Source organism: Ooceraea biroi, chromosome 3 (genome assembly GCF_003672135.1).
Source record: "Ooceraea biroi isolate clonal line C1 chromosome 3, Obir_v5.4, whole genome shotgun sequence".
Classification (NCBI taxonomy): domain Eukaryota; kingdom Metazoa; phylum Arthropoda; class Insecta; order Hymenoptera; family Formicidae; genus Ooceraea; species Ooceraea biroi.
The window spans coordinates 17,564,416-17,587,690 of NC_039508.1; the positions used below are offsets into that span (position 1 = coordinate 17,564,416).

Genomic DNA, 23,275 nt, shown 5'->3' on the forward strand with positions numbered 1-23,275 from the left:
GTGTCCTCACGGAACGGAAAACGAGCGCACGCTGCACCGAATGTGCGCTTCGACAGCCGCAGCCGCGCGAGGATCAGTGACAGTGAGATCAGTCGCGGTCCATCGCGATCCGCATGAGGACGATGATAACCCAGATCTTCATCTCGCGCGGCGAACGGGGTCGCCGTCATCGTGACGACGTCATTCGTTAATTTTTCTTGCGCTCCATTCAATTCGCGTCGCGCCAACATTGCAGATTTCATTCATGGGAAACGATTGCTGGCGATCCTCGCAGCGGGACGCGCATTAGTCACGCCATGATGTACGCAAACGTCTAATTACTGTACGATTCGAATTGTCCAGCAGCTTTTCAGAGAGAGAGAGAGAGAGAGAACTTTTAGTCTTCTTTGAATCATTTGTACCGTAAGACTTAATTATCCGTGGGAATGCGTGCTACATGATTCTGCATGCGTGTACCGTAATGTTTCATGGAAATCTAGTAACCATTGTTTTCTCTACAGATATCGTTAGACTAGATTGCAATAAAACAAATCGTCAAATTTTATTTTAAAAGTTAGGTTGATGTGACACGTAACTTTGATATTTTACATTATACATGCGATGAGAGCATCGATCCACTTCACAGAACAGAAATCTCCGTTTTACTATACCCTTATCAGATCACTGTGCGCGAATCGTGTAAAGATCGAGTAATTGCTTCACATTTTATTACCCACTGCTTGCGGCTAGTGTAAAAATTAAATAATACCTCGGGAAATATTAGCAGACGCGCGACCATTGCGAAATCGAAGTTGAGGGAATTTCCTGGTCGTCACGCTAATAATTCCAGCTTAAGTCGCGATGTCTGTCCTTTCAATTCTCGGCGTAATGTGAGAATAATTGAGGTGACACGTGGAAGAAAACGTTTGCGCGTACTTCAACAAGAACGATGGCATTTCTTTAGCACAGACGTAAGAACAAAATAAAGAGTGGACTATTTATTTATACAAATTTCTGAAACATTATCTCTGAGATATTTTCTTTGAAATTTCAAGTTTCCAAGATATTTTTATATGTATTTTTATAGGGGAGACTAGGGCGAAGTCGTCACTTTTTTTTCGGTGCCGGTTTTTAACAACAAAATAAATAATTTTTGAATTATTCTTACCATATTGGAATCGCAAGTTTCAGAAGTTTGCGTATCCACCAACCCTTTCGCCACGTCAGTGACTTGATCGCCGATGAACCGGCTGAAGGCCAACCTCGATCTTAGGCCGCTGTGTTCCAACCGAGTGGACACCGGCCGGTATACATCCAACACCGTGCGACCGTGCACGTTGGTGACCACAGAAAAAAAAAACCCGACACCCTCTGCCTCAAACTTGAAACAACGCGCCGCGCACGAAATAACGACGTTCGCGTTGCATTATTTCTTTGACGAGTATCAAGTGCTCGCCATCCCTTCGGCCTTTTTACGGCAACTGTTTCGAGGATCGCTTGCTGGGATTTTAAAGAGCCTTTTTCGCTATAATGCACTTTACAATTTCTATTTTCTCAAGCAGCAATTTTTTTATTCAGTTCTACGAAAGAGAGAGAGAGAGAGCACAGTTAAAACGAAAGAGCAACCAAATTGATTAAAAAAATTAAAATTAAAATTAAAATTGATGCTAGTAGAAGGAAGAGAAGGAGATTCGCAGCACGAGTGTATTTGTTAATAACAAATATTACATAGAAAAAGCGAAAAGAGGAGGAAGCACTCCTCTTCCTCGCCAGACACGGCGACGTTGGAATCCTAGCACCGTTCGCCAAATAGCAACCAGGTAATTTTTTTATATCGTTCCGTGTTCTCGACACCCGCTATTATTTCCGTCTTCGAGATTATGTCTGCTTGGCAGCGGGGAAGACGGGCAACAGTTGGTCGGCGCCGTCGAGCGTGACGGAGACGTTGAACATGACGGAAGGACGTGCGGAAGAATGGGCACCTATGCATTAGCCGATTACCTTAGATCAGATAAAACTGTACCTCCTTTAGCAGGTGATTTTTCTCTCTCTTTTTTTTCTCGTTTCTTCTCGCCGTTGAAGAGCTTTCGGTGAGAACGGAAGCTCGCAAAAAGGAGAGGGAGAAGGGGTTAACGAGGAGCCGCTGCCCGGGGAAGTTAATTGAGAGGACGGCGACTAATCATGAAGAAGCCGAATCACTCCACCAAATTGCTCCCGCGATCGAAAAGAGCAACGCATCTCATGAGAGTCGTTTGCCTAAGGGAAATGATCGTTTCGTCAATTTCTCGGGACGATTGTTTCTTCGCTGGAAAATATATCGGAGACAAAAGAGCGACAGATTCCAAGAAAAGTCATTTGCGCGATGTGTAATTTTACTGCGTTGTTGCTCGCTAGTAAATTATGCATTTACGTGCAAATAACAGTGCAATTAATGCGGGACGTAATCGGGAACGCCGAGCCAAGAGATTAAGAGTGACGAAAAATTTCTTGCGAATTTTATCTTTGCGCACGCGCAGTATCCAAAAGAAGAAAACAAAAAATGTCCGAAATAATTTGCGACGTAAACACGAGTACGCAAGATTACGCCGATTAGATGAGCGCGAAATCAACCGTGGTGTCCGGGTGATATCGCGGACATTGCACAAACAAATTTCAGCAGCGAGATACCTAACAATGTGTTAAAATGACGTATACAAGCGCGGCCGCACGCGCGCCTGAAGGGTTTCTCGCTGACGCCCGGCGCGGGTTGATTAATCGAGTGCAAAGTTAAACGCGCCGCGTCGCGCGCGCGCGCCGGGAAGATGCCTCCGCGGGACAAAAGATGGGAGTGAAATATTACAAAAGAAGGAAGAAAAGTGAATAAAAAAAAAATCATCGTAAAATTGATACATCCACGAGAGGCGAGAGATAGCGTGCGAAAACACTCTGGTTGCCGACCCTCCCTCTCGCGTATCACGTTGACCCTTATCGTTGAACTCGTCATCATCGCTCGCCGGCAGTACTATACGCGAGGGAAACACATGGCGAGTGTATGCGCGACTCATGGCACCTCTGGAACAGTCGTCGGAAATTCCGCGGAAATTTTCGCTTCGCGGGTTAACGGGCAATTTGCGAGGGTGTACATTATCTAATTACGGAAATTCGGAGCTTCAATGCACCGACACACGGAACAGTGCCTCTGGAGACATCCGCGGCGACTGACAGCCGCTGGGCAGTCGCCTCGAATGTCTGCAAGAGAGCAGCGATATTCAACTTGAATACAACGTTTGGTAAATGTTTGGAAGTAGGATAAAGGCATCTAATATCTTATACATAATTTTAAATACTCGTAAAACAGAGAGAAATTAATATTCTGATGTCGCATAACTCGCATTCTCTTCGAAATTTAGTTAAGAAACAATTTCTGCAACCGTGGGACTGATATATTATACTGCATTGTAGTTATAATCGAAAAACTAAAAAATGGAAAAATCACGATCCTGAAAAAATGGCACCTAATATCGTATACTTCATAAAAAGTTTAAAATCTAGGAATAAAATCGTGTCAGAAATGTCAGAAAAATTTACATGTAAAGATATATCGAGTCTCTTTACTTACATGCAAAAGTACAGTAAGAAGATGGAATTTCAGACACGTAATAGAAAGGGTTTCGCGTAGATTTAACAAATACTGCTGAACTGATTTCAGCAGGACACCGTGACGGTTTCACGCAGCTGTTGCTACGAGTCTACTACGAGTCAATTTGCATCGTGCAGGTGAACCTATTTCATGTTTAAACATTATGATAATTAGACGAGAGAATCGACTTCCAAAATTCCCATGGCGGTGACCAGTGACCATGGTTGACTTCTCACCCCTCTAAAATGATATTTGCGCACGGTTCGCTCTCCCCCCCCCCCCAATACACCGTATGTAACACCGATCTCAGGCCACTCGGACTCTTTCCGATTACTCTCGGCTACCGGACGTACACCTGTGCCCCGGAAGTAGGTAACATAATGTAACGTAACGTACAGGTGCAGTCGCTGTAACGAGCGAGTGTTATCTGCGACGTTAGTTATCGTTGGGGGAGGAACGATTATATTCGGCGATTCATTCCGCGCGGCGCGTCGTGCCAGATATACATATACGTGCGGATACCGGGGGTGTCAATTGAACCGGATGAAACAGTTTAACGTCTTTTAAAGACGGCGCACAAGCGATTCAATTTATTTTCCGCCGCCCCTGTGCGAAACATAATCGCGCTTCAACTTCCATGTACGTCCCCCGTCTCTTTTTTTTTCTCTTTACACTCGATCGACATCCGTGTTGTCGATTGGTGCGCCCTGTTTAAAACATGCACTAGCTAGTTGTCTCTAATTATAATTAATTACTCTTGAAAGTCTCTCAGTGATGCAATTTATTAGGTGATGCAAAGATTTAGTCTCCCTTTTCAGCTCTGATATTATTATTTAAAGTTTAAATAAATTCTCGCTTACAAAAAATAATTAAAACTTTTGCACATACCGAATATTAAAATTATTTTTAGCACAAACGAATAAATTAACGTGAAACGCTTCAACATGAAACTTTTTTCTTTCTCTTACAGAATCGAACGGACGACCTAAGCTCGGAGGTAGGATGCGGGGTGCGGTGCAAGATCGATCAGGTAAGAAATGCTCTCGTGTTTAATCGCCACATTAACCTTCGTTCTGGAAAAGTACGAAGAGTTCCCTTCAGAACTCCAATCCGAGGTATCCGATTCCATTTGTCCGCCGCTACCATACATGGGAGGGTGGCACAGAACCACCCGCTTTCGTCAGTAACATGTATCGTCCTATAATTTCCACGACGGAGGGGATGATCCTGCAAAGTTGAATGGAATATCGGGAGACTGGGAAATAACGGGTGATGCTTCTTCCGCCTTGGCTTCCTCAAAAACTGGCCAGTTGGTATCGCCAACCCATTGGTAGAATCTAATCGCATGCGATGCTGCAACGAACCTTGGGGACTACGATCAGCACTTCTGGCGGGATATATACGCGAGCGACCGGTGCGGACGTCGGAGACGAAAATGAAGGGAGGGAAAGAGAGAGCAAGAGAGAGGGAGAGAGAGAGAGAGAGACGACGGTCCCTCGTTACAATGAAAGTACTTCCGCTGGTGTCCCAGGGGGCCCACGGCCGCTCCTAACTCGCGGCGGCGGAGACGATAAACGGCAAATAAAAAAACAACGTACACTGTCGATGAATGGGATGTACGAAGCGCGCGTACGAATGAAAGAATGGGCCCGGCAGTTTCTCTCTCTCTCTCTCTTTCTCTCTCGTAGGTACGGCTTCGTGCCTTTAAATTGGATCGCGTACAAGTGCGGCCGATGGCGGATGTCGCCAAATTGCCGTGCGACTCCGGATTCACTCTCTCGCGCTTCGTCCGTCTCGCTGTCCGTCGCGCTTTCCGTTTCCATCCGCCCTGCGGACCGGAAGTGTGGATGAGAGGAGAAAAACGGGGAAAAATTGGGCGACGCGTCTGGCGCGCGCTGAACGCGCCTGTCGTACTTCCGACTATTGTCGCGCGACGGAACTAGCCAGCTTGATTAATCAATTCTGTGCCAACATTTACCGCTGGCTCGAAAAGAGAGAGAAAAATCAATTGAGTGGAAGTTGAAGTTAATTGACGGTGGCGAAGGCAAATCAAACTCAAAGGTATCAGATCTGGGCGGAACAATGCTATAATTTCTATCCATTTTCTCTTTATAGTCATGGAGAACGTTGTTGCAAAATTAAATGTTTCACGTACGTGCAGGTGTATGTAAGACCATTACAAAGGAATGGATACGGAAAATATCTTGCTATTATAATATATTAGCAGTTAAATTTAATTTGAACTTTCAGACTCTCCTAAGGAATATCAATCAGAGACTAGTATCTGATAATTGCCAGAAATGTGCATTCCAGCGAGAGCGAGACACTGAGAGGACCCCCGCGGGGCCGGAAGGATATCCAGCAACGCGTGTCTCCAGGATAGGAAACGAGCGAGGCAATTAACCCCATGAAAAAGGACTGAAAGAGGATCCCGGCGCGTCTAATTATCGTGTCTCCGAAAAAAAGGGAGTGCGGTCGTCAATAAGCCAGGAGACTCGCCGCACGTGAGAGGACGTGTCGCGCGCGTTCGTTTCTAGCGTTCGTTTGCGTGTACCGCCCAGCGGGACCTGGAAAGCGAATTACCGCGCGAATTGCGCTTAAAACGATTTCCTCCCTCGGCTCGTTTCACGGTTCGTGAGCCGCCAGTAACGCGCACGAGTAACGGACGGGGCGATGTAGGTGGAGGAAGACGCTTCGCTATTGTAGAAATTCTGGACATTTACGCGCCACGGCGCGACCCACTTCGTGCCTCTGGCCGTTGCACTCTTTTGCAACTTGGAAAAACGGATCTGCGCGAAATTCTACACTCCTCTTGCAGATGCAGAGAATTCCTGTAGATAGACATTTATTTATCGATCGCATCATTGAGCTCGGATTGGTTTTTCTTCTTGTTATTTTTTTCTTATTTTTATCAAAGTTTTGATCTTCCGCAAGTAATAAAAAGAAAGAGAGAATATCATCGATTTATTTTTAAACATCGTCTCAATTTGTTGTCCCAACTAAGTTATTTATTTAATTAACGCGAAAGATCAGCACTGCCCCTGCGTGCTCGTCGCGGTGTCCAACGTTGCTACGCTCCGCTATCATCAGCGGATTGACTTTATGTCTCTTCCGGTAATTTCACAGGTCGATAACGACGAATTAATACCACTGGAATTTCTTTTGTTCGACCCTCTCTCATTTTTTGGTTCGCTTTCGAAAATTAATGTAGCCTTGTATCCTCGGAGGCGAGGCCTCCGGAAATATCCGTCAGTGACAACTTCCGATCTCCGCAGGGCTACCATAATTAATAAAGTGCACTCATTAATCAAGCCAAGAAAAAATAACAGAAGCAAGCAACGTTTAAATGCAGAAATGCGTAAACGTAGAATACAGAGTGTGTGTCTGCGCTTCTGATATCCGCGTCTTAAAGAGTCTTCCAGTTTACGTATGCATCGAGGAGAAGCTAAACCACGAAACAAACGATAAACACTTGCTTCCGTGTACAAGAATCCAGATGATCTATCCAGCCGAGTGAGTTTGTCTCTACGACGGGGTAAAGTGGAGGACCACCGGCAGCGAGCTCTCCATTACAAATGTCTCTGTTTGATAGCAGCTACTGCCAGACGTCACTTTAGCTCGAAAACTTCTCTTGTGGTAACAACTACAAGATCCCAACATGTATTGCAAAGTGATAAATGGGAGCGAGAAATTTTTTATGTTGCACTATTATATTTAGTGAAATTCTCGTAACTGCTTTTGCCATTTTTTAAAATGATCAAATTGTCAAATAATCATATGTATTATAATATACATTTTTTAAATATATTTTATATTAATTTATTTCACGGACAAGTTAAAGTTCAAACATTCTCATGCCACGAAGTGCTGCAGATAAAATTTAATAACACAGAATTAAAATGTACCTATGGCCAACCATTAATGTGAGATAAAATATATTGTTGACATCTCAGGGGATTTGTTGGAAAAATGTGACGTTGTTAATCAGTCGCGTATAAATCAGCAACTCATTACAAAGACATTACGGAGACGAGAGATGATACGAGGCGCCGCATTCGTTAGATTTTTCTTCTTCCTGCTGATACACACTCGCGGAGAGCCAGACTGGAAGCAGTAAATGTGGTTAAAGCAAAACGAGGAGAGGACAGATAGATACCCATGCGTGGTAGGATGAAGATCTACGATCTACGGGGAGCCGCATGCGTCGAGCGAGGGCCCAGCTGGGGGCATAATACGCGCTGAGGATTTAATGAGGAAGTGAGAAATTAGCGGCCGCTGTGCCGAGCCGCTCGGGTCCAGCCATTTTCCACTGTCTGATAGTTTTGTCAACCCCCATTGTGGATGGCTAGATCGTTTAAAAACCCACGTTCGACGAGGCGCGTCGAATTAGAACGCCCAGATGCTCGTTCAAGCGAATTAAACCACGGGGATCTCCATGCATCCTTCGTCTTCCGGAGGACCGAATCGACATCCTCTACGTGCACTTTTCAAAGTCACGAGAGAGACACGATCCGTTGAAAATAAGCGGCGAATTAATCGGAATCATCGAAAAGTGCGATACGCTGTACAACGATGGGTCATCGTGTGTGGCCATAAATTAGATAAGCCATTTAATCAACAGTTTTTTTAGCATGTGGAACACTGCAGAGCACAATAAGAAAATGAATAAAAAATTAGCGTTTTTCGTTTCTGCGTGGCTTAACTGGAAGTCACAAAGCAAGTTTTAAATTTTGAACGTAAATTTTTAATCTCGGAATAGTTGTCTTCAATTTCGTTTTTTTAATATTGAAAAATGTGTATTCACTACGATTATTCAAGTTTGATTATTTTTCTTGTCTATTTTTTGTTGTTGGAATACGTTAAATCTCACCACGCATGATAGCAAGATACATGCAGATTTCTCTTATTAGTTAGTACATTTTATGTACATAAAATCGCTAGTTATCACTGTTATTTTGTTGCTATAAAACGAATTTCAATTACGACGGCGAATTGACGCGCACGATTTAAATTACGTCGATGTGACACGCCGCGTCGATGATTTACCGGGACGTACTGTCGTGAAGCTGCGCGCAGCGGCAAAAGATTATTAATAACATTTATCTGGCGCTGGAGGTCCCTTTCTTTCCTCAGACTTTTCAGACGAGTTGACCTATGAGATACCCTCGTACAACACCATACACGCGTCTGCGTATTGTGAACTTATAATGCTGCGCTGCGCATCTCGAAAGATCGACTGGAATTCGTGTTAAAAGTTCGTATATTTCTCTAAATACACATAACTTTCTGCAAAACATTCTGAAAAACAAACGCATTAGGAAAACAATGTTGAACAATATCAAATATGAAGGAAAATCGTCGAAGGAATTTTGCCCTCATTTTCAATTCTTCATATTTTCAATTTCACTTTAATCTTTTATATCAGATTTCTAGTATTTTATTCTTGAGTATAATTTCTAATATTTAGTGAAATTTTTAGCAGGCTTAAAATTAAAAATATTTGTATGTTCGCAGTGTTGTTGAGAGAATGACGCGTAAATGTTTCGTACGCCTTGACAGTAAATAAGCGATACAAGATAAGAAAGCATCAGATGAAAAATATTGGTGCCTTATCAACTCGTTTTTCCCCTAACACGGGTTTTATGTCCTCCGTATTTGTATTTGTTGTATTTTCCATGTGGTAAGTTAATTTAAAATTACTCGAAGAAACACTCGTAGTACGAATTTAACGTGCGAGCTTCGCGATTGACAGTGGCAGCCGGTGGACGACGAGTGAAATTAGGTTTCTCGTGCGATGCAATTTGCTTATTGTTCCGCAATGCCGAGTGTGGTATTATTTATATGCGGCGCCTCTCTCGGACTGAGCTGAGTATGTCGATCAGTCTGCCAATTGCTAAATGGCACTCCTCTCGTATCTCCGGACGTGAAAATAGATCTTCCACTAGATGCGCCACTGCGAAACGGTCACACTTACTTATGATTAAAGCTGATGAAACCGTTCACACAAAACGAAGAAAATACGTAAAAATCAAAGGAAAATTCAATTCCTTGTTGTTTTTCGCGAGGAAAGATCACTCTGCTCGAAATTTATGCTAAGAATCAGAAATTACGAATTTTAAGTGAGGCTGATAGTCGCACAAGCTCAAGTAGGCACTTAAAAAAAGAAACAGTAACGACGATCGTGATGTTCCAACCGTATTCAGAGATCTATCAAAGCCTACTCTCGAGATACTTGAGTGCTTCTGTATATTTATACTTCCAACATTACACACGAATGCATTTTCCACTCTGCTTTCTTTAAAAGCTCAACGACGTCTTCCTACTTGCAATTAGCATACTGCGCATAATTCCTCACGTTTAAGAAAATAAATTGGCAGCTAAAATTCAAGCTTGATTAATATATAGCAATTAAATCGATATAAAATTACTTAAGAGTTTTCTGCTTCTAGATATATTAAAAAAGAAAACGTCTCACATTTTCTTTTTTAATATATCTAGAAGCAGAAAACTCTTAAGTAATTTTATATCGATTTAATTGCTATATATTAATCAAGCTTGAATTTTAGCTGCTAATTAATTTTCTTTTTTCGATTATCGTTTTCAAGAAAAATTCATGGTCAAGCGAAACAAAGACATTGGCATTGGCGTGCAATGGAAGCTGCGCTACTCGCGTCCTCGGCTACTGCCAGCTTGTTGTCGACGACAAATGCCCACATCCTCTCGCACAGAAAGTTAATGCGTTAAAACTTGAGTTCGCAAATCCATGCTTGACATGCTACCACGTAACGAGCGTCTTATGAACGTGGGCGTTACTTGAGGCACGTGCCACGCAGCCCGAGATGTGGCTACGAAAATTTACGGTTTTGCCTCGTGACTACGAGTTATGTCACGTCGCTCCAGATAACATGACCCATTGTTCGGCCACTTCCGGAACTGCATTTTAGCGGATCGCAAAATGGATCGGACGGCCTTCGGCGGAAGGATGCATCGGACATTTTTCCGCAAATCCGATGTACTTGCGTGAGGCGCTTTATTGTTCGTCGAGAACATGATATGCTGCTATAATGAGACGAAATTGCGGACGAAAATGTTGTTATGAATGCTGTGCACATCTGCGAAGATTATTAAACGCAATTCCACAGAAATTTAAAAAATTCTTTGCAACATATATGGCTTTATGTGTCATCTTTAGATTTTAAAGATTCTGAATTTTTGCAGGATCGACAGACACGACTGATTATCGATTTTTTTTCGCAAATATACGATGTTATAAAATTGTCCATTATTTTTCTCTTATTGTTTATACTTATTGTTTCAGTGTACAAAAGGCTGCGAAGCATGGGAACAGGCGCTCGACACAAGCTGCCAAGCTGTTTGCGTTAGTATTGCTGCCACTTTAATTTTTATGATGTTTATCAGACGAACTTACGTAAAAGCACCGTGTGCACTATGCTCATAACGTAGTTTCTCGCGCTGGCTTTTACATAAAATGTTTTTCTAATTTCAAAGATAAATACGTAACACTTCTCTGACACACTGTTTACAGAATGGGACGCAGGAATTGTTACCGCCGAAGGAATTGTATTGTGTACTGGGCTGCCACGATGCTCTAAATCGTTATTTTCAGCAGCTCAAAGGTAATAATTAATTAATTAAATATAGAATATTTAATTAATATTAAATAAGAATATTTACACACAATAGTAAACATAGCTACTGCTTAAAAATAAAAAAAAACATGTATATCAAAAAGGAGATATTTATATTATCGCGAAGAAAATATATACATATATGTCATATTTTTTTGTTAACACAAAGTAACATTATCGTTAAACTTACAGTTAAAGATCACTCGTAAAATCACGCACTAACCATGACTAAAAATTCATAGAGAGATAATACTTAATACTTAATATTTAAGCTTGACGATTTTAGTTCGTGTGTTCCTATCGTTCATCTCTATTTCCTCTTCTTCTTTCTACGTCATTGTGTGCAATATTGTTTCGATTAACAAATATTTTCCATTCTTTATCCTCGTGGTAAACTGATTAATCCTGAATCAGGTATAAAATTCTTATAGATATTCTCGTACGTAATAACAGTCAGCGTATTGTCCTCATATTTCAATCTCAATCTCCGATAAGCCCAGCTTCGTCAGCAGTATTTTCAAAAATTCTCGAACTCCTTGGTATAGTGATCAACAGGAGAGACTTCGAGCGGTACTTCGTCGTAAAGATCGAAATTACTCGTGTCGCCGTGACTGCCGCAGTGGGGAATAAAGCTGGGCTGCACCTTCTGCTGATAGATCTGGACCCAGTCGATGGACTGGAACCAGCGGTGCTTCTTGATGTCTATGCTACCTTCTTTGAGATTGCCATACCTCCTCGACAGATCTACCTGCAGGATATTCTTCAGTATGTCCCTCAGTTCCTCGCCGAAGTGGTGTGCGAACTTGTATTTGCCTGCCACGATCTTCTCGTAGATCTTCATCGGGTCCTGCGCGTAGAACGGCGGGTAGCCCGCGTTCATCTCGTATACCAGCACACCGAAGCTCCACCAGTCGACCGCCTTGCCGTAGCCCTTTGACAAGATCACTTCCGGTGCCAGGTACTCCGGCGTGCCGCACAACGTCCACGTGCGGCTGTCCACCATCTTGCAGAACCCAAAGTCGGTCATCCGAATGTAGCCGGATTCCTGGATCAGGATGTTCTCCGGCTTCAAGTCGCGATATATCAGGCTACAGTGGTGTAGATATTCCAAGGCCAATGCCACCTGAGCGGCGTAGAACCTCGCGAGCGACTCGTCGAACTTTCCCATTCGCTTAAGGTGTGTGAACATCTCGCCACCATTGATGAATGGCATCACCATGTACACGTACGAATTATCCTTTGAAACAAGAATCGAAATATGGCACGTCTACTTTAGGAAGATATTTTTGTTTATATATATGTACATGTTGTTTTAATTTTCTCTAAAAATTAATTTATTCTTATTTATTAATTTATTCTCTTAAAATAAATTAAAAGATGAACTTCTTTGTGTAGCACACTTTTATGGAAAAATATGGCTCTCTACAGATTCAAAAAATCAGTAGCGTCGTTACTTCGATTGTCGGTCCTTGCCTTGAAGCAATACTCCATGAAGACCGTGAAGGGGAAATTAATGCATTGCAGGATTCGCTTCTCATTACGCGTGTGGTCCACTTGCTTCGTCTTCACGAGTTTCGCCTTATCGAGAATCTTCATGGCGTAGTAGGTGGCTGTCGGTTTGTACCTGACAAGGAGAACGCGACCGAAGGCACCAGTGCCAACGGTGCGAAAGCGCTCAAAGTCCTCCAGCTTCACGTCGTCTTCCTTTCTCAGCTTCCACTTCTCCAAAAACGCGGTTTTTAGATTCTCCAGAATCTCGTTGTACTCCTTGAATTTCTGCTCTTTTTCTGTGTCGACCATATTGTGCACCGAACATTCAAAGCGCGTTTAACTGCGTTTAAATGCTTCACCTTTGGGTTAAGACGCGCGCGATTGACACGACGAGTTGTCTGAAGATCGTTATTCTGAGTTCTGCGTGATTGACGATGCGATTATGCGTTGTTTCTCATGATGCACATTGTTGCATATGTGTATTGTAAACTTAATATTGTGTGTAAATATTCTTATATTATATCTGGTATTTTCCGCAATTATTATTATATTTAATTAATTCCAGAATATTATTATATCTATATAGGCATCAATAAAATAAAATAAAACAACTGTCTTCTACGTGTTTGTTGTTACATCGATCAGAATTCTGTTCTGTTGACTAAATAAGAAAATTGTCCAATGTACAGCGGAAATCGGCATCCCTCCGGCGCCCGCGTTGGTCGCGGATTCATTGACGGCGACGTCGCTCAGCCTCGAATGGAAAGGCGTGGACATCGACCGGCGTGCTGGAGGCATTTCGTACCTGGTGCAATGGAGGTACGAGGAACTAGCTGAGACGTGGCAGTATTGCAGGAATCAGTCATGGGGTGAAGGTGATCAGATACTCGTCGAGAACTTGCAGCCGTATACCAAGTACAGAGTACGTAAGGAGAGAGCATCAGACTTCACTTAATCCCCCATAAACTCTATAATAAACCTCACCTATCTAAACTACGATCAACAGTAGAGACCTAGAAGACCACGAACAATGATAAAATTGCATACGAGATTAATAAATTTTATTTTATTCACTTAAAATGCATAAACGTAAGACAGAACCATTTATGAGACCCAAAGTAACCGTCTCCGAGAGAGAAAGCATGATGATCTCGATAGGTTCAATGTAAACAGAGACTCTTGGGTGAAAACCCAGAACCGTTGAACCGTTTTTCCCCGTTACGGATAACAAGCACGACAAGGCCCTGACGAAAGATGCCCTGGCGTTTGCAGTTTCGCGTAGCGCTGCTCCTGAAATCGTCGCAGCACAATCCGGAGCCGATCGTGTCAGCGCCGAGCGTGGTAATATTAACACACGCGGCCGGTCTACCGACATCAGCACCGGTAATTGTAAGAGCGGCGGCGGTAGACAGCTACCGCGTCTCTGTGTCTTGGGAACCGGGCCCATTCCCGAACGGGCCACTTTTGTCCTATGTCCTGCGTCTGCAAGGGGCTGAACACTCCCAGCTTAAGGTACATGCCACGCCAGAACCGTATATGATTTACACGGATACACTTGTGTGCGTGCTGTGTGTGTGTGTGTGTGGGTGTGTTAATACGACCGACCACGGTTCTCTGGCGCCCAATGTTGAAATGATCTCTCGAGTACTTCCGCATGCGAGTCTTTATAGTTTTCTCTCCCTCAACTGTGCACTCTCGCAATCGACGCACTTTTTCGCGCACTTGCCGGGCGCGTCGGCGTCGCTCGTCACGCTTTGCTGTACTGCCTAACTGTTATTTGCAGAAGAGTGATGTGCAACTGGTTCTGCAAGGTAGACTCCGTTATCCCGCATGATGAAGATTTATCGATGAGCGAGCGCGTTAACGGAGCTTTAATTATATAGTGACGTTGTGTGAACAATCACTCGTTTCGACTAATTAAATATGTGATAAATGTTCTTTTTGCTAGTTTCTATTATCGCATTAATTTTCGTGTTAATTAATACATCGAGAATTGAAGCTCATCGATGAATTATGCCAAGTCGCCTTATTTTGTTATAAATTATATATTATACTAATTTCAATATGCTAATTTCAATTATACTAACTTCAATATGCGGAAAATGCTTGCTTTGGAAGAACGCTTACTGCTTGGAGATGTTAACAATAGACATCTGTTGTATCTTTATTAATTATGCTATCTAGATGATGTTAACAAATTATTCACTTGAACGAATCGGATTATCTGCGAGACTGGTTTCTAGCATGGTGTTCTATTCTCTTAATCTACTTTCTAACGACGGATTTAATGACCACAATGGACTTATGAATTATTCAATGTACGTTATGTGTTATCGGCAGGATATTCCAGTCTCCGAGAACACGGATCATTACATGTTTCAAAACCTCGAGCCTAATCAGAATTATTCTGTCAGCGTGACTATGAGAAACGGGGTCGGCGAGGGCCCGCCAGCAACTATCTACATTTCTACGACACCAGAACCCACAGGTACACGTTACAAGAAAATGCAAAATCATGTCTAGCGCTGATAAAAGGAATCTATTTAAATTTTAACAAAATTTGTATTTTTATTACATTTATATTTTTATTACATTTATTATTAAACATATAATAATAATAATATAATATAATATGTAATATTGAAGGATGACCAAAATTTTTAGACCTTGTAATCTATATATATATATATATATAAGCCAAATATATATATAAGCCAAATACCATTCACTCACTGACTCATCAACGTGCAGCCCGAACCACTGCACCTATCGACTTGAAATTTTAAGGGTATATTCCTACTATCACGTAGGTGCTCACTAAGGGAGGGTTTTCCGAAATTCCACCCCTAACGGGTGAGAAGGTGTAAACTGTGTTTTTATTTAATTCTACACATAAATATCGCGGGCGAAGCCGGGACGGGAGATGCTAGTAATTTATATTCGTATCAGTAAGCTTAACACTTAAATCTGGAGACAAACGACTGATGAGGAACATATTTTAGTCAAGGACACGCAGCTGCCGATTCTCATCGTTGGTGGCGAGCACGTAGTCTTGAAGCAAGGCGCGGATCTGCTGGACAGTCCCAGTATCGTCTACAAGACCGAGTCTGTAATCCGAGGGGTGGCAATACACGTGGCATCCGCTCAGTTATTCGTCTCCACCTCGTCGGGTTACGTTAAACGAACCTCGATCATTAAACCGTCCGAGCCGGATATCATCCTGAGTCCTGATCGCATGAACTTCAAACCGTTAACCCTTTCTGTCGATTGGCTGAATCTTCATCTGTACGTACTGGGAGAGGTGAAGCACGTGACAACGGTGTGGCAGATAGCCAGGTGCAATCTGGATGGCAGGGGTTTGACAGTGGCCATGGCTGGATTGATAACGAAACCGTCGCACGTCGAGGTCGACCCGTACAATGGCTATCTCTTCTGGGTCACCAGAGGTGGACTGTACAGATTAGATTTGGCCGACATTAGCAACGGTGTGAAGCACGAGGTACCGATTGTCTCCACGCGCACTTTTAGGCCACGTAAAATGCAACGCTTTTAGGCATTTAATATAGTTTCTTGTTTGAACATTTCTTGATACATGTCTTAGAACCGGAATCGCCATCTTATTTATTTATTTTATTATTTATTTTATTATATATTTATTTTATTATTCGTATTAATTGCATATTTTTTTATTTTAGGTACAACCATATTTAATTCTCGAGGATGCGCATTTGGGTGCTTTTACGGTGGACCACACGAACTTTCGACTGTTGGTTCCACATCATACGCAAAACACAGTAATATCCGTATCGTTGGATGGTCGCGAAGTTCTTGATCTTCGTGCCAATACGCAGAGCCCGAAATTCAATAACGTTGTCTCCCTAGCTATGGCGAACGGATTGTTTTATTGGACTAATGGTGAAGAAATCCTCAATGAAAACTATCATAGCGGCCAAAACAGATACTTCCACAATGCATATCCTACGCGCAGGTAACGCTCTTGCGTTTCTTTGAAAAATTATCTGCCCTCTAATAAGCAAACTCGAAAGATCAATTATAGATAAAAACTGAGCGTACATTTAATTAAAATTAAAATGATAAAGATGAGAGAAATATTTTATAGTAACAAATTATGTTAATGTTCATCTACAATAATTTCGAGAAAATTAAATTCGCTGAAATATTTTACGATATTTTATGAAAATAATAGCTTAAATAACAAAACTATTTTTTCTAGTTCTCCGTCTGACGGGTGCTTCATTAGCGTGAGCGTGTTAATGAATGCAAGTCAGCCCATCCCCGTTCCAGTAAATCCTCCCACGGGAGTGCAAGCTGTCCTGGGAGCGGAAAGGGCGAAGGTTTCCTGGCAAGCTCCTCATCTACTGGGTGGCCAGGGAAAGGGTGCATGGCAAAACTGGTCATACGAGCTCGAAATCAAGGATGAATCTACGAGCGAAACCATTCATCAGAAGGATGTCGCCGGCTCGTCCCACACCGTTCACAATTTGCGAGAAAGATCGGAATATTCGATCAAAGCTGCGGCCTACACGAGCGCCGGTAGAGGACCATGGTCCACGGAATTTCGAGGGCGAACGTTAAGGTAACATCGAGGAGAAATAGTTTATTAAGTTTATCTCGATAAATGTAGTTAGAAAGTACAAATTGAGTGCAAAACATAATTTTTTTAAATATATTCTTTGTTACTTTGCAAGAATTTTCTGAATCAAGCTATTGAATTATGACTATATCCAGAAAATAATTATTTTTAATTAAATTTCTTGCCTTCAGGGACGGTTCACACGCGTCTATCTTGTGGTCGTCGAACGAGGGACTTTTGAGGAGCGACGTGACCGGCGAAAATATCGACACGCTCGTCTACAAAGCGAGCCTGAAAGAATCCGAAAGCGAATTCCACATCGTCGACGTTAGCTGGTACAAGGACGTGTTGTACATAGTTGGAAATAATTCTGCACTGTATCGTTACAACGTCAGCAGTCATCAGAAGATGAAGCTCAACATACATTCGGTTGGCAGTGTCGCCGTGGATTGGATATCGAAGAAGCTGTACTGGGCAAATCCGAAGCAACAAATTGTAAGTACACGTTTTTAACGCAGCAAATTAAATCGCAGAATAAAACTCTTCGACTTATTTTTCCATTGTAATAATAAATTTTTCGAAATACCAATATCTTAACTTTAGACTTTTGTTCGCACACAAAACAATGGAGTACCTTTACATTATGATTTAATTTCTTGTGGTGATTTAAAATAAATTAAATAAATAAATTAAATAAATTAAAAATGCAGTGATATTAAAGCCTCGATTTTCAAGAAATATTCCAGAGAACGTTATTTTCGTTTTACAGATAACAAGAGCAAATTTGAACGGATCGCATCAGGAACCAATGTCCATTCTAGCAATCGTGAAGGAGCTGATGATCGACTCTTTGGAGGCGTATTTGTACTGGTCCACTGGCCATGCTGTGGAGGTTGCGCGATTGAATGGACAGGATCGAAGATACTATCATTCGGATGAAATTTTTAACGGCAAACAAGTAATGGGGCTGACGCTCGATACCGAGAATCGATACGTCTATTGGATCGTACGAAGCTACGAAAGCGGATCCATCGTCTATCGGGCGCCTACGTCTGAGAAGATCCCGATGAATCACAAAATCGTTCCGGAGAAGGTGAATTGCATACGTTATTTTACTATCATTTTCCACGAGTACAAATTTCAAGCAAGAAAATCCAAGAAAATTCCAAGAAAATCCTAGACATTTAATACGTAGACTAGAATAATAATAACAATAATAGCAAAAATAAATTAACAATAAATTTTTTGTTTAAGGTCTCCGCTTTGCAACACCCCAACATGCAAGGACCCTTGTGCTACTTTTCCGAGCACTTGCTGTGGCTGCAGGACGACAGAAACGCAGTGATCGGTGATCTGTCCGGGCAAAACACCGCTGTGATCAACGGTATCACTCTGTCTGGTCTGCACATGGTGGCCGTTATGGATCCCGCTTTTCATCAGTACCCGAAAAATCTGACGTCAGAGACCGTAGTGGTCCTGCCGAATGCCGTCAATCTCGACAGCATACGAGTTGAAGGGACTTGGAGGAACTTCAACATATCGTGGGACCCCGTGAAGAACATCAATTACGGCACGGTGTTCTACGAGGTCAAGTTCGCGGACTACATCAACACGAATTCGAACCCGGAGATCACGATTGAGACCACCATGCCGTACAATAATTCAGACCAGATCCTCCCCTATTCCGTCCTGGAGGTCACCGTGAAGGCGTTCACCTACTGGGAGACCGCGCATCACTCTCGGAAGATCTTGCGATCACCTCAGAGCGTGCCGACTCAGCCAACGTCGCCTAGAGCGTTCATAGAGTTCTGCAAGGAAGTCCCAAGCGACGTTACTAACATTACCGCGATATTCAGGCGAGTGATATTTAAGATCACGGTTTGCGTTCTATGATACCTAATTATATAATCTTCACAAATTTATCAGAAAGGAAGAATCACTAAAATACATTATCTCCTTTGCAGGTGGAGCCAACCTGAATTTAGAAATGGAATAATTCAGGGATACACCGTGCAGTGCTGGTTTGTCGAGAACCGGGAAAGAATCCAGGTCTGCAGGGACTACGACATCCCAGCTACAACGCTCGAGCACAGAGTGCACAGTCTACTGGCCAATACGACATACTACTTTCAAGTACGAGCACGCACCGAGATTGGTGCCGGCCCTTACACGGATCTGATCGGCGTGTCGACCGCCCACGAAAATCCGGTGCCTTTATTGCTGGTCGCCACGGCGGACGCCGTGAGGCTGGCTGATCTGGACCAGGAGGCAAACGACACGCTCACCAGGCACATCGCCATAGAAGTCAGCTACTCAGCGGCGGAACGCAGAATTTACTGGATCAACGAGATGCAAGAACTGGTCACGTCGTACAGAAACGGCACCAACGCCACGAAGATACTGACTCTGAAGAACACCGCGTACAGCTTGTGCGTTGACTGGGTAGCGAGGAGTCTGTACTGGACGGAATACTCGAGCAACACCGGCTACATCATGAAGCTGGACTTGACACTGTGGCAAGCCACTGGCGCGGTCGAGTATGAATGCATCGTGAGGAGGACAAAGCGCGCGCTGAACTTGCAGATTCTGCCGTCCAGAGGGTACGTTGATCTTCATTTGAAATAGAGCTATTTAATTCTGATCATACCTTTCAACAGAGCATGCTCATTCAGCTCCAATCTCCAATGCATAGTCTGATACGGGCCTTAGAATAATTATAATGTACGATATACAATTTTCCAGACTTCTATACTGGATCGAATCGTCGAGCAGCCGGGGAACAATAATGCAGTCGAGCCTCGACGGCAGGCACGTGCAACACTTCTTCAGAAACGGGGACGATACCTGCAACTGCCCGCGCAGACTGTCAACGGTCGTGTCCGCGATAACGATCGACGACACCAACGTCCACAGCCCGGTGATGTATTGGATGTCAGTGGAGGGCAATTTGTACGTCGCCGACATTTTCGGCTGCACGTGTAACGAGGTGTTGAACTGGGATATCAGTGAAGAGACGTCGTCCCTCACAGTCGACAAGATAAACGTCTACTGGTCCAGCGTAGCAGAGGATCGGATCTACTTCCTGAAGAAGGAACGTCTGCCCTTCGCGAGCGTGGGAAACGCATCGGAAGTGAAGAGCTTCTATCTGCCTAGCGTACGCAGCATCACCGCTCTCGGCGAGTCGTTGCAGCCGTATCCGAATGCGAGTTGCCTGGTACCACGCCGAGAACAGTACAAGGTCACGGTGAACAAGACCATGTCGAACAGCATCATCGTGAAGCTTCCGGAGCCGATTACCGAGCACGGCTGCGAGAGGTACAATCTGCCTACCACGCTCTACGTCATCAGCGTATCTCAATGCGTGGACATGAAGGATGTCGGTGGCGTCAGGGAGTGCAGACGGACGAGCGGGGAAATCACGGTAGAGACGTACGAGCGGCGTCACGAAATCCAGAATCTCAGGACGTTCACGATGTACACGCTGAGGCTGGCGCTGACCAACCATTACGCCAAGTCGGCCAGCCTGAAATTCGGACCAAGCGTGACGCTGATGACCGGTCCGGGTACTCCCAGCGCGCCGGAAAATGTCACGGTCCAAGTGCTGACGCCGGTGCTGGCGGCGGTCTACTGGGCACCACCTAGGATACTGAACTCCGCAAAAGTCTACTATGAGATTCACTGGAGGTCAATTAGCCTGGTGAACGGTGTGCGACAGAAGGGCGAGCAATTGATCAAGGTGGAGCCCGAACGCACGGCGGACGGCAGATTCTTCACAACGTTGCAGCCGCTGCTACCCGGGCAGGAGTACCTGGTATTCGTACGCGTGTACCCCGCGAATTACAGCAACAATTACAACGAGAGCGTCAGCAAAACTATCCGCATGTACCCGGAGCCGAACAACCTGACGGTGAGCGGAGCCACCGTGGACAACTTGAACGTTTCTTGGGTACCGAGCAATCTGACGTCGTTGTACGCGCTGCAGTACACGGACGTCGCGGTGGAGCATTGGCGAAACGCGAGCGATATTCTAAGGGGAAGGAACAACGTGACGTACCGCATAAAAGGCCTGCAGCCGCGTACTCTGTACAAGTTCCGCCTTTTGCTGAGGTACCCCGCGTACAAGGAGGACTTCGTATGGTCGCCCGACGCGAAATTTACGTTCCAAACACTTGGTAAGATACTCAAGATATTACTTATTACAGATATTGTTTATATAATGTAAACGTAAAGCAACTGATAATAATTTTTCGGGGTAGAATTGAGCGTTGGGGGAAAATAGAGGAACTTGAACTGCCTTTGGGAAGTTGAAGGCCCTCCTCTTTCTTCTAAAAAAAATCAAGTTTGTTTTCCATACTGAAGGTGATGTCCCGAGCGCTCCCGGAGTGCCTACAGTGACGAAAGTCCGCAATTCCGTGTATCAACTAAATTGGGAGCCCGCGCAAGCTCACGGCTCGCAGGTGACTCTGTATCGTCTAGAGAGTTGCTTGATCGTCGATGATGATCGCAAGAAGGCCAACGAGAGTGAGCACTGGAATCTGTGTTACAACGGAACGGACAATTACTGGATAATCACCGGAGACATGGATCAGAAGTATCGGTTTCGCGTACAGGCGAAAAACGCTTATGGCTTCGGCACGTGGAGCAAGCCGAGCATGATCGTCGATCTGACGGAATTTGCCGGTGGGATATTGGCCACGCAACAGCATCTACCGTTAATGCTAGGCTTCATCGCGATCGTCATCATCATAATGCTGGCGTGCTTCTGCTACTTCTTCTTCCGTAAGTATACCCGATGTAAAATTCGAGCTTAACTGCGAGTTATGAGTCGTGCGATCTGATTATTTAAAATATCACCAAATTTCTTAAATTTCAAGTAAATAATTATTTTACCATTTAAATCATCTACTCTTTAAATATTATAATAGGGTAGCAAATCCTAGTTTAACACATAAATTTTACAAATTTATTTCACACTTTATACTAATAAATTTAATACTTCATCACAAAATTTCGTCAAACATTGATCTTGCCAGTAAAAGATAATTTAGCTTACAACATTGCGTAATACTAGACAAATGTATTGCAACATTATCTAGCAGTGTACCGACAACGCAAGGAGGACAAGAAAGCAATTTTGCCTCCAATAGTACCCGGTGTTGAGCTGGCGACTCTGCGAGAGATGCCGCGCGGAAATTTCGTTCAGTCCAACGTGCTCTACGCTTCGACGTTGCAATGTGATCCGGACGACTCGGCGTTGCCCAAAATCAGGCAAGATCAAATCACATTAGCGAAGTTCCTGGGCAGTGGCGCTTTCGGAAAGGTAACAACTAATTCCCTCGATACTATTTCCCATTTTTATTTTTGCAGTTTATTACAATTATTAATTAATAATTATTACAAAATTTTACAAAGGTATTTCAGGGAAATGCTAGGGATTTAGAGGGACCGGGCATCACGCCCGTTGCCATAAAGATGTTACGGAAAGATGCTTCCTCGCAGGAGAAGACAGAGTTCCTGCAGGAAGCCAGGCTCATGAGCCACTTTCGGCACAAGCATGTGTTAAGATTGCTGGGCGTCTGCCTGGACACGGATCCTCCGTTACTCGTATTGGAACTGATGGAAGCCGGTGACTTGCTGAGCTACTTGAGGGACAGTCGATCCCTGCAACCGACAGACACGCACGCTCTGCGTCTGCAGGACCTGCTCGCCATGTGCGAGGACGTCGCACGGGGCTGTCGTTACTTGGAGGAGCTGCATTTCGTACACAGGGACCTCGCGTGCCGAAATTGTCTAGTGTCCGCGAGGGATCGCGAGAACCGCGTTGTGAAAATCGGCGATTTCGGACTGGCCAGAGATATCTACAAAAATGATTATTACCGCAAGGTAAAAATAATTAATTGATAAATAATTAAAATAATTAATTGATTGTTAAAATCACGTTTC

General features: G+C 43.6%; 2 protein-coding genes across 4 annotated transcripts in view; one reads left to right on the forward strand and one right to left on the reverse strand.

Annotated features, from left to right (window-relative positions):
- LOC105284393 (proto-oncogene tyrosine-protein kinase ROS) overlaps positions 1–23,275 on the forward strand; it is a 33,907-nt gene that overhangs the window by 7,555 nt on the left and 3,077 nt on the right. For 2 of the 3 annotated variants that reach the window (XM_011347849.3, XM_011347851.3), the window contains exons 2-18: positions 4,569–4,628; positions 10,917–10,976; positions 11,145–11,235; positions 13,428–13,660; positions 14,011–14,250; positions 15,079–15,226; positions 15,741–16,237; positions 16,434–16,726; positions 16,973–17,335; positions 17,524–17,827; positions 18,102–18,425; positions 18,587–19,188; positions 19,297–19,932; positions 20,075–21,504; positions 21,692–22,111; positions 22,429–22,652; positions 22,745–23,215. In XM_011347849.3, the coding sequence (XP_011346151.2) occupies positions 4,569–4,628; positions 10,917–10,976; positions 11,145–11,235; positions 13,428–13,660; positions 14,011–14,250; positions 15,079–15,226; positions 15,741–16,237; positions 16,434–16,726; positions 16,973–17,335; positions 17,524–17,827; positions 18,102–18,425; positions 18,587–19,188; positions 19,297–19,932; positions 20,075–21,504; positions 21,692–22,111; positions 22,429–22,652; positions 22,745–23,215 (6,396 nt within the window). The remainder of the gene's footprint in view (positions 1–4,568; positions 4,629–10,916; positions 10,977–11,144; positions 11,236–13,427; positions 13,661–14,010; positions 14,251–15,078; positions 15,227–15,740; positions 16,238–16,433; positions 16,727–16,972; positions 17,336–17,523; positions 17,828–18,101; positions 18,426–18,586; positions 19,189–19,296; positions 19,933–20,074; positions 21,505–21,691; positions 22,112–22,428; positions 22,653–22,744; positions 23,216–23,275) is intronic. The other variant, XM_011347850.3, reaches the window with a different exon arrangement.
- Positions 11,636–13,419, reverse strand: LOC105284392 (cAMP-dependent protein kinase catalytic subunit beta). The gene is made up of 2 exons (XM_026968242.1): positions 12,694–13,419; positions 11,636–12,484 (listed from the first exon to the last, which is right to left on the reverse strand). Exons 1-2 carry the CDS (start codon positions 13,045–13,047, stop codon positions 11,765–11,767), a joined length of 1,074 nt encoding a protein of 357 aa, XP_026824043.1. The 5' UTR covers positions 13,048–13,419; the 3' UTR covers positions 11,636–11,764.